Genomic DNA, 13964 nt, shown 5'->3' on the forward strand with positions numbered 1-13964 from the left:
CCACCCTGAGACCCACAAGTCTCCCCTTCCACACAAAGACCCACGTGTTGCACCTTGTACCCTGAGACCCACAAGTCACACCTTCCATGCTGAGACCCACAAGTCACACCTTCCATCCTGAGACCCACAAGTTACACCTTTTACACTAAGACCCACAAGTCACACCTTCCACGCTGAGACCCACAAGTCACACCTTCCATCCTGAGACCCACAAGTTACACCTTCTATACTAAGACCCACAAGTTGCTTCTCCAACCCTGAAACCCACAAGTCGCACCTTACACCCTGAGACACATAAGTCACACCTTGCATCCTGAGACCCACAAGCTACAGTTAACAACCCTGAGACCCACAAGTCACACATTTACATTTATATCTTTTGGCAGACAGCCTTATCCACTCAGTGGACATGTTTTATAAATGTTAATACCGTACACAATCAATACCTGGTGGAAGGCTTCTTCTACTAGATCACACCTGGGCATTATAAGGTGTGAGGTTTACTGTAAATTTAAAAATAAACACATTTTCAAATGTTACCTAATGCATAGAATAAAGCTGCGCTACTTTTATTTAGAAGTTTTTTTTATTCACGTGCACGTGACGCAATACGTAAAAAAATGCTGCACAGGTAGCAATCTGTTTACAGTGGTAAATGCATGCATGGATACGCTGGGGCTGAAATGGGGTCACAACGGACGTTTGCCCAAATGAGACTGAACATAGTGACATCGGCTACCACACAGCTGTCAGATGGCTCAGCCTGGGCAAAGTCCTAAAAAGAGGGACCTAAAAGCATTGATTTGAGAGTTTTGTGAGAAGAAAGGCAAAGGTATCCCAGAGCTCTCAGATGAGGACTGGATGGTAGATTTTGCCTTTGCTGTTGGCCTTTTTGTTCATTAAATGCACAGCCTGGTAAAGGCTTTCATGAGAAAGTTGCAGTTTCTTTCAAGCCAACTGGAGAGCAACACTCTCACTCACATGCAAACCATAAAAGAGTCACACTATCAACTATCACCTCTCCAGGTACTCATCCATGTTAGCAGCACTCCATGGTGAGCTTTCGAAGCGATTTGAAGATCTCAGAACACTCGAGGATGAAATGGACATGATTTCCTTACCCTTTACCTGCAGTGTGGGTGTAATGTACCCAGTGATGTTCAGCTGGAACTAATTGACCGCAGTCCGATGTGATACTGGCAGAGCACTTTGTTAGGTTAACTGCTGGATTTTTACTCTTCTTTCAAGGAAGAGAACTTTCCAAACATGAGAAGACATGCTCAGAAGATGTTGGTTCTCTTTGGCTCTACCTACCTATGTGAACAAACAAATCTTCACCTCAGACATTCAACCTGACTTTTGATGCACTCGTTAAAGACCAGCAGAGACGAGATTTCTCCCACTGAAAAATAATGAGTCACAATGGTAAAAATGTTCTCATTTTGTGAAAATTGATTGAATAAACGACTTTTTTTGTAGGGCAACTTTACTTTTTCATTGCTCAATCATAACATATACTCTTACCAGTTTATCAAAACAATGCTATGTGCTGCTTTTAAAAAAATAAATACAATTAATATTATGCAGAATTGAGTTCAGCCTTTTGGTTCGGCCCTCCACAATATTTTTTGTTTCTCATGTGGCCCCATGGAAAAAATAATTGCCCACCCCTGTACTAGAGGCATGTTATTTCTAAAAAAGTCTTCCCTCTACTTTCTGTAGGCGGTATCTAAAACAATAAAGGAGAAAGGAATAGTTTTGTAGTTTTTTTTCTGAGCTTCCTGCTGCAGTATGCCACTGCTTTTTGCTAAATGTATCTCTTGCTCCTGAATCCACAGTGGATAGACAGGTAGATCATCTGGCTGGACTTCTTGGATGTCCATTTATATGATCTGTTATTTTAGAGTTAAACTTTTCAGAGACTACAGGGTTTTTTTTTTGTATTTTGTGTCTCTGTGTCTATGAGATAAGAATGCTGTAGGATGCAATTAATGTCAGGATGCAGACAGAAAGAGCCTGGTGGTTGTGGCATTTGTGATGCTGCTTTACATAATAATTAGACCTGGTGTTTTGGATCCTGTCAATGGGAAAAGGGGCGTGTGTGTGAGGGAGAGAGTGTTTTAGTGTGTGTCAGTGGGAGTTTGTGTGGTTTGTGTTTAAAAGTATAATTATGAGCTTCATGTTGTTTTCTGATATGGTGAATGCTATTTTGGCTGTTAAAAGATCGTCTGAGTGTGTATGATAGAGAGAGACAGATCTTAAGGTGAATGTTAATATGAAGGTGAATTAATATACAATGAAAATAAATAATAATTTAAATTTTAAAAGACTCAAGTGCAAAATGTGGGTGATGTTAGCAATGAGTTGCACGTCCTCTACCTCCTTTCTACACTTTCTGAGTGATAGCTTCATTACTTCAGCCTATTCAGAATCAATTATTCAGCTGGCTTTCCATTATTGTCTGTCTGTGTGTGTGTGTGTGTGTGTGTGTGTTTGGTAGTACTGTGAGAGGGAGTCTTTGAGTGCAATTACATGTCTTAGTCTCAAACAGTGAAGTCAAAAGTTGAGAGCCGCATATTGGTTTTTGCAGTTTGGGTCTAAAAGGCTAAGACAGTGTGTTCCTGCAACATGCCATCTGAAATCCCATATTTCACAGCATGTTGCTATGTGTGTGTGTGTGTGTGTGTGTGTGTGTGTGTGTGTGTGTGTGTGTGTGTGTGTGTGTGTGTGTGTGTGTGTGTGTGTGTGTGTGATCATAGAGTCACAGTGAAGAGGCTATTGTTGACTACGGCAAGACCAGATCAGCATTACATGCAGACTTCGAGAATGAAGAACTAGAGAGTAAGTAATCTGTCCATTCATTCATCCATCCATCCATCCATCCCTCCATCCATACATACATACATACATACATCTATGAATCAAGCCAGCCAGCTACTGTCACCCATCCATCCATCCATCCATCCTACCTCCATCTATCCATACATCATCTATGAATCAAGCCAGCCAGCCACAGTCATCCATCCATCCATCCATCCATCCATCCATCCATCCATCCATTCATCCATCCATCCATACATACATTCATACATACATCTATTAATCAAGCCAGCCAGCTACTGTCATCCGTCCATCCATCCATCCATCCATCCATCCATCCATCCATCCATCCATCCATCCATTCATCCATGCATCCATCCATCTAATCCAATACAATTAAATCCAATCCAATCCAATCCAATCTAATCCAATCAGTCAGTCATCCACCAGCTCTGGAGTCTTTTGTCCATCAAGCAGCTGTTTAGCACCTATCTATTCGTACACCCTGCCTCTCTAAACACAATGTTGTTGCTAATCTATTCCATAACTATATTTGTATTACCCAAAACCCACTACACAACATCCATCCATCATCCATCTATCCATCTATCCATCTTATCTATCTGTCTATTTATAAATTAATTTAACTATGCATCATGGTGAACAGACATGACTGTAGACCTAATAAGCCTTCAACACCTCACATGAAGGTGAAAGAAATTAGTTCTGAATGGTAAGTGCAAACTGTGAGACTATTCAATTATTCATTAATGATGACAAATATTGCTTTAAGGAAATATATTCGGAAAAGAGAGCACACCAGGCAGAATAAGTCTATCACCTGCTGTGAATTCATCACTGAGGAGAAACACAAGCTCATCCAGATCCCACAGTGTGGTCAAACTAAACAGAGAAATGAAAACAAAAGAGCATTTGAGATCATTACATTAAAATGTTGAAGGGTTTAAAGCATAGGTGGACATAATGTATTAGACACTTATTTCAATTCGGTTTTTTTTGACAGAACTAAAAATAAATACAAATAATAAAGACTAGTCCTGGTGCTTTTACATCTGTATCTGTCTTCGGAAAAAAACCTGGTGATGTTTTTTTCCAAAGTTCCCACTGTGGTCTCCTGTTTTTGATAGACATGTAGTATGTTCTGAGATGCTTGTCTGCTCCCCACGGGTGTCAAGAGTGATTATTTGAACTACCATAGACTTCCTGTCAGCCTCAAGCAATCTGACCATTCTCTATTATCCTCTGACCTCTGACTGCTCTTTTTTCACTGGATGTTTTTTGTTTTGTGCACCATATCTTGTTAATTCGAAATCAAGCTCTGTCCACACAGCGACAATGCAATCACAAAGCTTGAAAAGCACATGCAGTTCTGTACTACATTTACAACCCTCATTTTTAAAAGTTGATGCAAGATCTTGATGGTCTTTTTGTTCAAAGCACAGATACAATATATTGGGATATATCAGGGATTTGTCCACCTTCCTTCACTCCACTTCATACTTATAGTGTAAAATTAGAGATAGGGAACAAATCTGCTATCGCTAATATCAATCCTGAACCTATTAATAAAGGTCAGGATGTGCTTAAAACAGTGCCACAGTTGTTCCTGGAAATTTTGGAACATTACATTATATTTCTATGATGTTTTGGATATTTCTATTTACATTGGGGTCAATGAATTTAGAGCACTTGATGAAATACTTCAAGATTTCCTTGCATTCTGACAAAATCAACTCAGAGGAGATCCTCTGGTATGCATCATGTCCCAGATTTAGAGGAGAGAAAAAAATTAGGTGGACCACCAGCACCCCAACAATCAGGACACGGAAGTTTCTCTAGTTTCCTGTTAATCAGTCAGTTTAGAAACATTTTGTTGGAGAGGTAGTAGCTTAGTGGTTAAAGCATTAAACTTTGGAGGTTGTGAGTTCAAATCCCAGTCACACCAAGCTGCCACTGCTGTGCCCCTGAGCAAGACCCTTAACCCCATAGCTGTCTAGTTGTATGAATTAAATAAACGTAAGTCGCTCTGGATAAAGACGTCTGCCAAATGGCATTAATATACAGTAGATGTAAACGTCCTCAAGACACATGAGAACCATAAAAGAGCATGTTGTCTGTTTGATTCAAATCCCTTCACAGCATCTTTAAGCCTTCTTCAGATTTAGGACCCATACCAGGATAAAGATTTTAGAATGAATGAATAAATGAACGTAAAACTATATTTGTATGGGTTTTGAGATCAAGCCAAGATCTTTTCTTAAATATCATGGAGTAGACATCTCTGAGATCCTGACACGGTCTGCTCACACACAATCTCAGGTGAAGAAAGTAAGACAAAGAGGAGATACAGGGTTTTAGTAGTGCATCTCAGTTTGTGTGTCATTTGCTGAAAAACAGGACTGTAAAGCCTTTCAGAAGGTAGTGTACTTAGCATCTCAGGGTCTGCTCTCTCCTCTATATACATTTGAGGAGAAACAGAGCTGTTAAGATAATCAAGGTCCCTAATCAACACAGTAACTACCTGTTCAGACCTCTTTCATCAGGCAAGCGATTCCACTGTCTGATCCAAATCTGAGAGGCTTAGAAGAAGCTTCTTTATGCAAGCTATCAGAATTCTTCACACGAGCATCTCATAAGTCTCTAATGCTCAGTTCTCCCTTCAATCATATTAGTGTTCTTTCTGCATTTGCACACAGCACCCTAAATAGTTATTGTCATTGTTTTTGGTTTGTTATACCCCATTATATTTTGTACTTTCCTTTTGCACATCTAAATATATTTGCACATTTTATATTTATAATCCCTTTTATCTGAAGTGCAAATTTCTGAGCAGCCGATCAGGTTTACATTTACACTGCGAGTTGTATTCTGCATATTACTATGTTTGTGACCAAAAAAAAAATCTCAAATCTTGAAATCTAATAATCAAATCTTTAATATGGTCTGTTCTGCTCCGTTCAAGGTCACAGAGCAGTGTATGTAGGGGTTCACGTCCCTCTTGGGAAGGAGAACAGACACAGGCGTCGACACCGAGGACATAGACACCACCGCAGGAGAAACAAAGAGAGAGAATCCGAGCAGGATGCGGGTGAAAGAGAATCTCTCGCACAAGGTAGGCCTCGTCTCAGGACATGCGCCGCGATTAACCAACCTTTGGGCTCTCGAGCTACTTGTTTGCAGTTTTTTTAACATGTTAAGCATAAGATTGTCTTCGCGTCAGCTTGAGGTGGTCTCAGTCTACATCAGCGTTAATCCAGATACATTCGAAAAAACATATTTGTTACGACACTTTGGCATTTGGTCCACGCTAAGAGAAGTGAAAACGGAGATATTTGTTAAAACGCTCTCCCAAGTGGACAAATTTGACAATAAAATGTTCTTTTTTTGTATTTTAGTAATTGAGTATTCTACCAATTATTCCATCAATTAATCAAATAATCGGATAAGAAATACTTTTGCTTTATTAACGAGCAATACTAAATATACAAGAGAAGATAAGAACAAGTCATTTGTTTCACGTTTGGAGGCCACTCTGTGCAGCTGGGGATGGTTTATCATCAACGCCTTGGGTGGTTCCATGAAATTCCGGAGTAAGAACGGGCGCTTTGAGGATGGATTTGGACTGTAGTTAATGTCAACAGTCTGTTACATTGACTCAGGACTACAGTTTGCTTCTGATCACCATCACTGCACCCCACAACATCGTATATCTGTAATAAATGGACATTCGGTGCAACCCAGATGAGGATGGGTTCCCTCTTGACTCTGGTTCCTCTCAAGGTTTCTTCCTTATGCCGTCTCGGGGAGTTTTTCCTTGCCACAATCGCCACCGGCTCACTCATCAGGGACAAACATACTTATAAAGAACATATTCACTTTGTATCACCACATTATCTGTGTAAAGCCGCTTTGAGACAATGTTCATTGTTAAAAGCGCTATACAAATAAAAATGAATTGAATTGAATTGTTTACTTTTTAGAAAAAAATTAGCAGTTTTATTGCTGAAATTCCATACAAGAATATCTGTAAAAACTAAACTTATTTAACTGCATTTAATTGGCATATTACATCAAAATGCAAATACAAATATATACATTAAAAAAATCTATTTCAAATGAATTTAAAAGGGTAAACACATTGTACACTGATTTACTTTTAAATTATCCCAAAATGTGGAAACTTTTTGTTGTGTTCTTTGGCCTGAATCTTCTCCTCGCCCCTCGTTGTTTTCTCTCCGTCCCTCTATTTTTCATTCTGCAGCATCTTCTGTGTTGTATGGAAGCCTGTTTCTGCCACATTGAAAAAAATTAATTTGTTTAATTCTGACTTTTTATAAAAAACTTTTTTTTCTCGCAATTGTGACATTGTTTCTCGTTTAACATTTCTGGTGCATCCACTGGTAACCATGTTGTGGCCTGAAGTGTGAAGCTGTTGATGTATGAACGAGATCTCCTCTGCTTCATCTGTCATGGTCCATCTCCTCCAGAGCTGATTGTTAGATAGAGTTCTCTCCAGGGATCGGAGACTCAGTTCGGTAGCATGTCATTCTATTGATTGTAGCCCTTTTTATTTTCGGCATTACGAGAAATAAAGTTAGAATTGTGAGACAAAAATAATGAATTCAGGCAATTTTTTTATGTGGTGTAAATAGGCTTCCATAGTGTTTACCTGTCCAGAGGGCTCTGGACTTGAGCTGGTGGTGCGTCAGTAATAATGGTCTGTGGGGAAACACAGTGTTCTGTGTGTAATGAACTGAAAGATGTATTTTTGTATTCAAATTACTAATGTTACATTTTTAGTTCTGTTATGTGGTCATGTGACCCATTTAACTTCAAAACTACCCAAATGGAGGAAAACGCACTAAAAAAATAACAGGATGCATCATAGTTAATAATGCTGTTAAAGATTTGTATCACTTTGTACAACCTATGGGCTTGAGAAACTATACAAAAAATGCTACTTGGGTAAAAGTTTGTGGACACCATATGTGTTTCATATGTGCTTTATTGGTGCTTCTTGAACCCCATTATTCCACATTAAGTCCCCCATTTGCTTTTATAATAAACTCCATACTTCTGGGAGGATGTTCCACTAGATTTAAGAGAGTGCTTGTGGAGATTTGTACTGGTGTAGGGTAAGGAACCCTGGCGTTCCGGCAACGTTCCATTTCATCTCAAAGTGCTCGATAGGGTTGAGGTCAGAGCTCTATAGCAGGCCACTCAAGATTTTCCACTCCAATGTTGAAATTTTCCGTGAAGAAAAATACAATTACAAATCACTGTCTTTCCCACAAGATCCTCTCAGGGGGGGTCTTGCTTCTCAGTTTGACTTTCACACTCACAGAATTGGCTTAAGGTGAACCTGTGAGATGTGTTTGTGTGTGTGTGTGTGTGTGTGTGTGTGTGTGTGTGTGTGTGTGGTATGTAAAATGCCAGACTGATTGTTAATATTACACCTGTAGCTTGTATTACATGAACATACACTCATATGACCAATAAGTCACACATATATATATATATACACACATCCATTCTCATCATGTTTTCTGCTCTCTCCATGTAGACACCCCATCTCAACGTGTTCAGTGTATTCTGGGTACTGAGGACGGAGATGTGGAGCATATTCCTCATGATCTTTTCACTGAGCTGGATGAACTTTCTATCCGACACGGCAACACAGAGTGGAGAGAAACTGCCAGGTGTGTGTATGCATGTGTGTGTGTGTGTGTGTGTGTGTGTGTGTGTGTGTGTGTGTGTGTGTGTGTGTGAGTGTGTTGTTTCTTTGAAAGGCTCAGGCTAAAAGGCCGTGCTCTAAGGCCTACACTAAATCTTAATCTAGATCACAATCATGACACAGTGCTGTACTAAATGTACTTCATTATTGTACTTTAGTAATTTTTTTGCTACTTTATAGTTTTACTGAGTATCAAAGATATAAGTAACTTTTACTCTCTACTCAACTACATTTATGATTCAATGTATGTACTTTTAACCCCACGATATTTTAATTGGCAATGACCTTTAACAATTACATTTTGTACCTCTATTGAAGATAGAGGTCTTGAAGGCTCAACACTCCCCCACCCAACATCTGCTGATTGTAAGCGACATTTTTACCTCCACTCACCTCGTTTAGAGTCCGAAAAAGACCTTGAATATATTCAAAAAAATTGTGAACCAGTCTTTCTTGAAGTTAAATCAAATTATTGCCTTTTTCTGAGACTAAGAGGTGCATCAATTTACAGTCAGCTCTGAATACTTGTTTTTTTAATAAAATTATTTACTGTTATTTTATATGCCCATTGAATAATGATTTTTTTTGTGACATGATACATTCATTTTCTTTGTTAATTGAAGATGGACGATGATTTTTAGCTTGGAATGGAGTAAGTTTTGCAGTAAGGTATCTATAATTTTACTTAAGTATGATATTCAGGTACCCTTTACACCTCTGCTGACCTCCATCACTCTGGTTAGTAAAGGTTTCAACATCAATAAGATGAGATTATTATCTGAACAATCATAAATTAATTGTTAATTCTAATTGTTTAGATGGTGTTTCTTAAAAAGCAGGTACTAATACGTAATATGTAATCGTTTCTATAGTAACAGCACCTTTAAATGCAGAAGTAAGTGAATAAAGGAATGAAGATGAAAATTGTGAAATTGTTCATTTGATGGCTGTCCATTCTAAAATCTAGTGGAACATCTTCCCAGATGAGTGGAGGTTATTATAAGAGCAAATGGAAATTAAATGTGGAATGGGATGTTGAAAAATCATAGTGTAGTGTAGCTAAAATGGTGAATCATTAATCTAACATGGTCTAAATACTGGTCTAGCATTCGCTGTAACAATGACCAAACTGAGGGCCTGAATTAAGGTGTGTGTGTGTGTGTGTGTGTGTGTGTAAGTGTGAGTGTGAGTGTACATTATGTGTACCTGAATAGGATTGTTGAAATAGGCTTTTACGCTTTTATGCTGCCACACACAGTCTCACAATTAGACTGAGAAAGTGGGCACCCTTAGAAGGAACAGAACACAGCAGGTCTGTCCATTCAGGACAATACAAACGTCTGCCTAAGGTCCATTCTAAATTTGAAAAAATATTCAATATTTAATATTTTTCTACTTTTAAGATCTTAATCTTAAATTAACTTTTTGCCTGATTGTTGCTTTTCTGTTTGCTAATGTTTTTTGTTTTTCACACCACTTTGTGTTAAGTCGTGCTGCCACATAATTGGCTGATTGGATAATAGCTTGAAAAAACAGGCAGAATGATTTCTATCTATCTATCTATCTATCTATCTATCTATCTATCTGTCTGTCTGTCTGTCTATCTATCTATCTATCTATCTATCTATCTATCTATCTATCTATCTATCTATCTATCTATCTATCTATCTATCTATCTATGTTTTTTTTTATAACAATTATGTATTTTCAAGATTCACCTAAGTCTTCAGTCTCGTTTTCTTTTTGTTGTTTGTGTGTGTGTACATCCTCTGCAGATGGCTGAAGTTTGAAGAGGATGTTGAGGATGGAGGTGAGAGGTGGAGTAAACCCTATGTAGCTACACTGTCTCTGCACAGTCTGTTCGAGCTGCGCAGCTGCATCCTCAACGGTACTGTGCTGCTCGACATGAAGGCCGACTCCATCGATGACATTGCAGGTATGCCCCTTTGTGTGTGTGTACTGAAGTGCCTTACTGATTGTGAGTTCCAATCCTAGCCTTACCAAGCTGCCACTGCTGGGTCCTTGAGCAAGACTCTTCAACCTCAACTGCTCAGATTATAAGTCTTTCTGGATAAGGGTGTCTGCCTAATGCAAGCTTTTTTTACTGTAAGAAAGAGGGAGGTGGTAGCAGGCATTAGATTCTGCATCAGAAGGTCATGAGTTCAAATCCCAGAACTAAGAAACTGCCACTGTTTTGGGCCCTTTAGCGAGGCTCTTAACCCTTAACTGCTCAAGTTGTAAGCTGTTCTGAATAAGTGCATTTGCCAAATGCTGCAAATGTAACTGCTGGCTTTTTCAGTGTCAGAAATAGAGAGGTGGTAGCTCAGTGGTTAAGGCAGGAGATGGATTGGAAAGTCATGAGTTTATGTCCCAGCACCACCAAGCTGCCACTTCTGGGCCCTTAAGCAAGGCCCTTAACCCTCAACTACTTAATTGCTTAGCTGCTTAGTAAGTCGCTCTGGATAAGTGCATCTTCCAAATGCCATAAATGTAATGTAAATCTTTTTGGAAAGTGGTAGTTCAGTGGATCAAATGTTGGACTTCTGATTAGATGGTCATGTGTTCAAATCCCAGTACCACCAAGCTGCCACTGCTGGGCTTTTAGCAAAACCCTTAACCATCAATTGCTCAGCTGTATAACTGAGCAAAACCCTTAACCATCAATTGCTCAGCTGTATAACTGAGCAAAACCCTTAACCATCAATTGCTCAGCTGTATAACTGGGAAAACTGTAAGTTGTAGTTTGGGTATCTGCCAAATGCTGTAAATGTCAAATGTACTTATTTAATTTCAAATTTCAAAAAAGTTCTCACTCTCCCTGTTTCAGACATGGTGATAGACAGCATGGTGGCAACAGGGCAGCTGGACGAGTCGTTAAGGCAGAAGGTGCGAGAGGCCGTGCTGAAACGTCACCACCACCAGAACGAGAGGAAGCTAAGCAACCGCTTCCCGCTGGCTGTGCGCTCGCTTGCAGATATAGGCAAGAAACACTCTGAGCCGCTGTTATTGGAGCGCAGTGGTGAGGGCTTTCTCCGCACCCTTTCTTCACACACTACATAATTAGCAGTGCTCCATCATCTCTAATGTGTTCACAAATACGCAGAGGACATTCACATACACACATACATGCACTATACGGAGAATGGTTTGGGATACCTGACAATTTCTGACCAACCTCCCATTCCACATTTAGTCCCCATTTGCCTAAATGCAGTTCATCCCAAAGGTGTTCAGTAGGGTTAAGGTCAGCGCTCTATAGCAGACAACTTAAGATATTCCACATCAACCCATGAAAAGCATATCTTCACGGAGCTGGCATTTGGTACAGGAAAGAGATTTGTGTCTCTTAGCTCGATGGAAGGACGACGCATGTAGGTCGTTTTGGGGACAAAGTTAGAGAGGCGTGATTGAGATGGTTTGGACATGTGCAGAGGAGGGACATGGGGTATATCGGTAGGAGAATGCTGAAAAAAGAGGAAGGCCAAGGAGGAGGTTTATGGATTTGGTGAGGTAAGACATGCAGGTAGTTGGTTTGAAAGAGGCAGATGTAGAGCACAAAGTAGTATGGAGACGGATGATCCTCTGTGGTGACCCCTCAAGGGAGCAGCCTTCTTACCTCAAAGACATCATCACTCCTTGCAGTGCACCACGCTGCTTGAGATCCTCTAGCACTGGTACCACCTTCTCAGGGTAAGAGGTAAGTATACCTCAAGGCTCTTCTCTGTTCTGGCACTGAGGTGGTGGAATATACTTCCTCGAGATGTCTGAACAGCGGAGTCACTGGCCATCTTCAAGTGACGAGTGAAGACCTACCATTTCCTGAAAAGCTTAAACTGGTGGTTTCATGACTCTTATAATCATCCATAACATTGCCCTTATAGAAGCTTTTCTGTTTTACCCATCCTATTTCTTTTGCATGATCATTATCAAGGATAAACTGGGCTGCTTGGGACTAGATTGTGATTATTCATGGTAACTTAGCAGTACCACTCAGGCATTAAAACAGTGAGTATTACCGTGGTGCGGATAGGGCTGCTCTGTGCTCAAATCTGCTCTTTGCTTGCACTTTAAGCCTTGCCAGTTGGCTGGAGCCTGATGTTTATCTTGAGAAAGGACTTGATTATGAATTGTGGACTTTTTCTCTGCAGAGTATGGTTCAATAACCTCAAATTAATCACGATTGCATGGTGTAATGGACACTTGGTACACGTATATATATATATATATATATATATATATATATATATATATATATATATATATATATATATATATATATATATATCTTCGCAATTTAGGGGTAATTTTTGGTCTTGCTTATATCGCATGGCTTGCTTTCCATCCCTATATGAGGCATTCAGGATCACTTCAAGTTCTTGTTTTTTTTTTTAATCTCCTTCCTGTTTCCCATACACAGACAAGCACTTGAACACGTCCTCCTACCCCAACTGCATGCCTCTGCATCCCTTATGACCTCCAAGAAGGCCCCTTCTCCTATTAAACCAACCCCTTTTTTTTTCGTTCTCCCTTTTCTTGCTAGGTGACGGTTTGTCTGCGTCGCGTAACTCTCTTTTGAAACTGGGGGGCTCTATTTCCAACCTGTCCCAGAGGAGCGACTCACGAGTCTCCATGCTCCTAAACCACCTCCTACCTGGCCCAGGCCATGGTACCTCACCCAGCCCTGTCCCCACACCGCAAAGCACCCCACCACCTGCTCGACACTTTGACCTGACTGACGGAGCCCCGCAAGTCCATCTGGAAATCCCTGAGGTTGTGGTGTCTCCACCAGAGGAGGACGAAGAGTCTGAGGAGGATGTTTTGGATCTTAGGGCTGGTGAAGACAAGTATTTGTGTGAGTAATGTTTAGCTACTCACATATCCCTTACATATCCCTACATCATCTCGTTAGTCTAATTTACAGACTAATACTACATTTGACATTATAATACCTTTGGACTTATTTCCCTAAATGTGTGCATGCACTATTTTCCATTTTCCATCCCACCATCCATCCATCCATCCATCCATCCATCCATCCATCCATCCATCCATCCATCTCTTTATAAGCTTTACAGCCCCATCACCTCCCCCTTTGCCATTGTATATAATCATTGTGTTCATAAATGTGTGTGTAATGGCTCCATAAACACAGTCACCAGTGCAAAATAACTTCAGATTTGAAGACCTGGGAAAATAATGTGTGTGTTTGTGTGTGTGTGTGTGTGTGTGTGTGTGTGTGTGTGTGTGTGTGTGCGCATGTGCGTGTGTGTGTGAGTGTATGTGTATGTGTATGTGTGCCCACATGCCTTGGTGTATTTGTTGGCTATGCAGTAAACTTTCCCATCAACATTATTTTAAGCCTGCATGGACAGTTTCCCACTGTTATATT

General features: G+C 40.0%; 1 protein-coding gene across 1 annotated transcript in view; it reads left to right on the top strand.

Annotated features, from left to right (window-relative positions):
• Positions 1-13964, top strand: part of LOC124392336 (sodium bicarbonate cotransporter 3-like) — a 43968-nt gene that overhangs the window by 6563 nt on the left and 23441 nt on the right. Inside the window, 6 exon segments of the mRNA XM_046859228.1 lie at positions 2760-2841; positions 5804-5953; positions 8405-8540; positions 10351-10511; positions 11403-11594; positions 13116-13427. Coding sequence (XP_046715184.1) covers positions 2760-2841; positions 5804-5953; positions 8405-8540; positions 10351-10511; positions 11403-11594; positions 13116-13427 — 1033 coding nt within the window.

This window comes from Silurus meridionalis, chromosome 10 (genome assembly GCF_014805685.1).
Source record: "Silurus meridionalis isolate SWU-2019-XX chromosome 10, ASM1480568v1, whole genome shotgun sequence".
NCBI lineage: Eukaryota > Metazoa > Chordata > Actinopteri > Siluriformes > Siluridae > Silurus > Silurus meridionalis.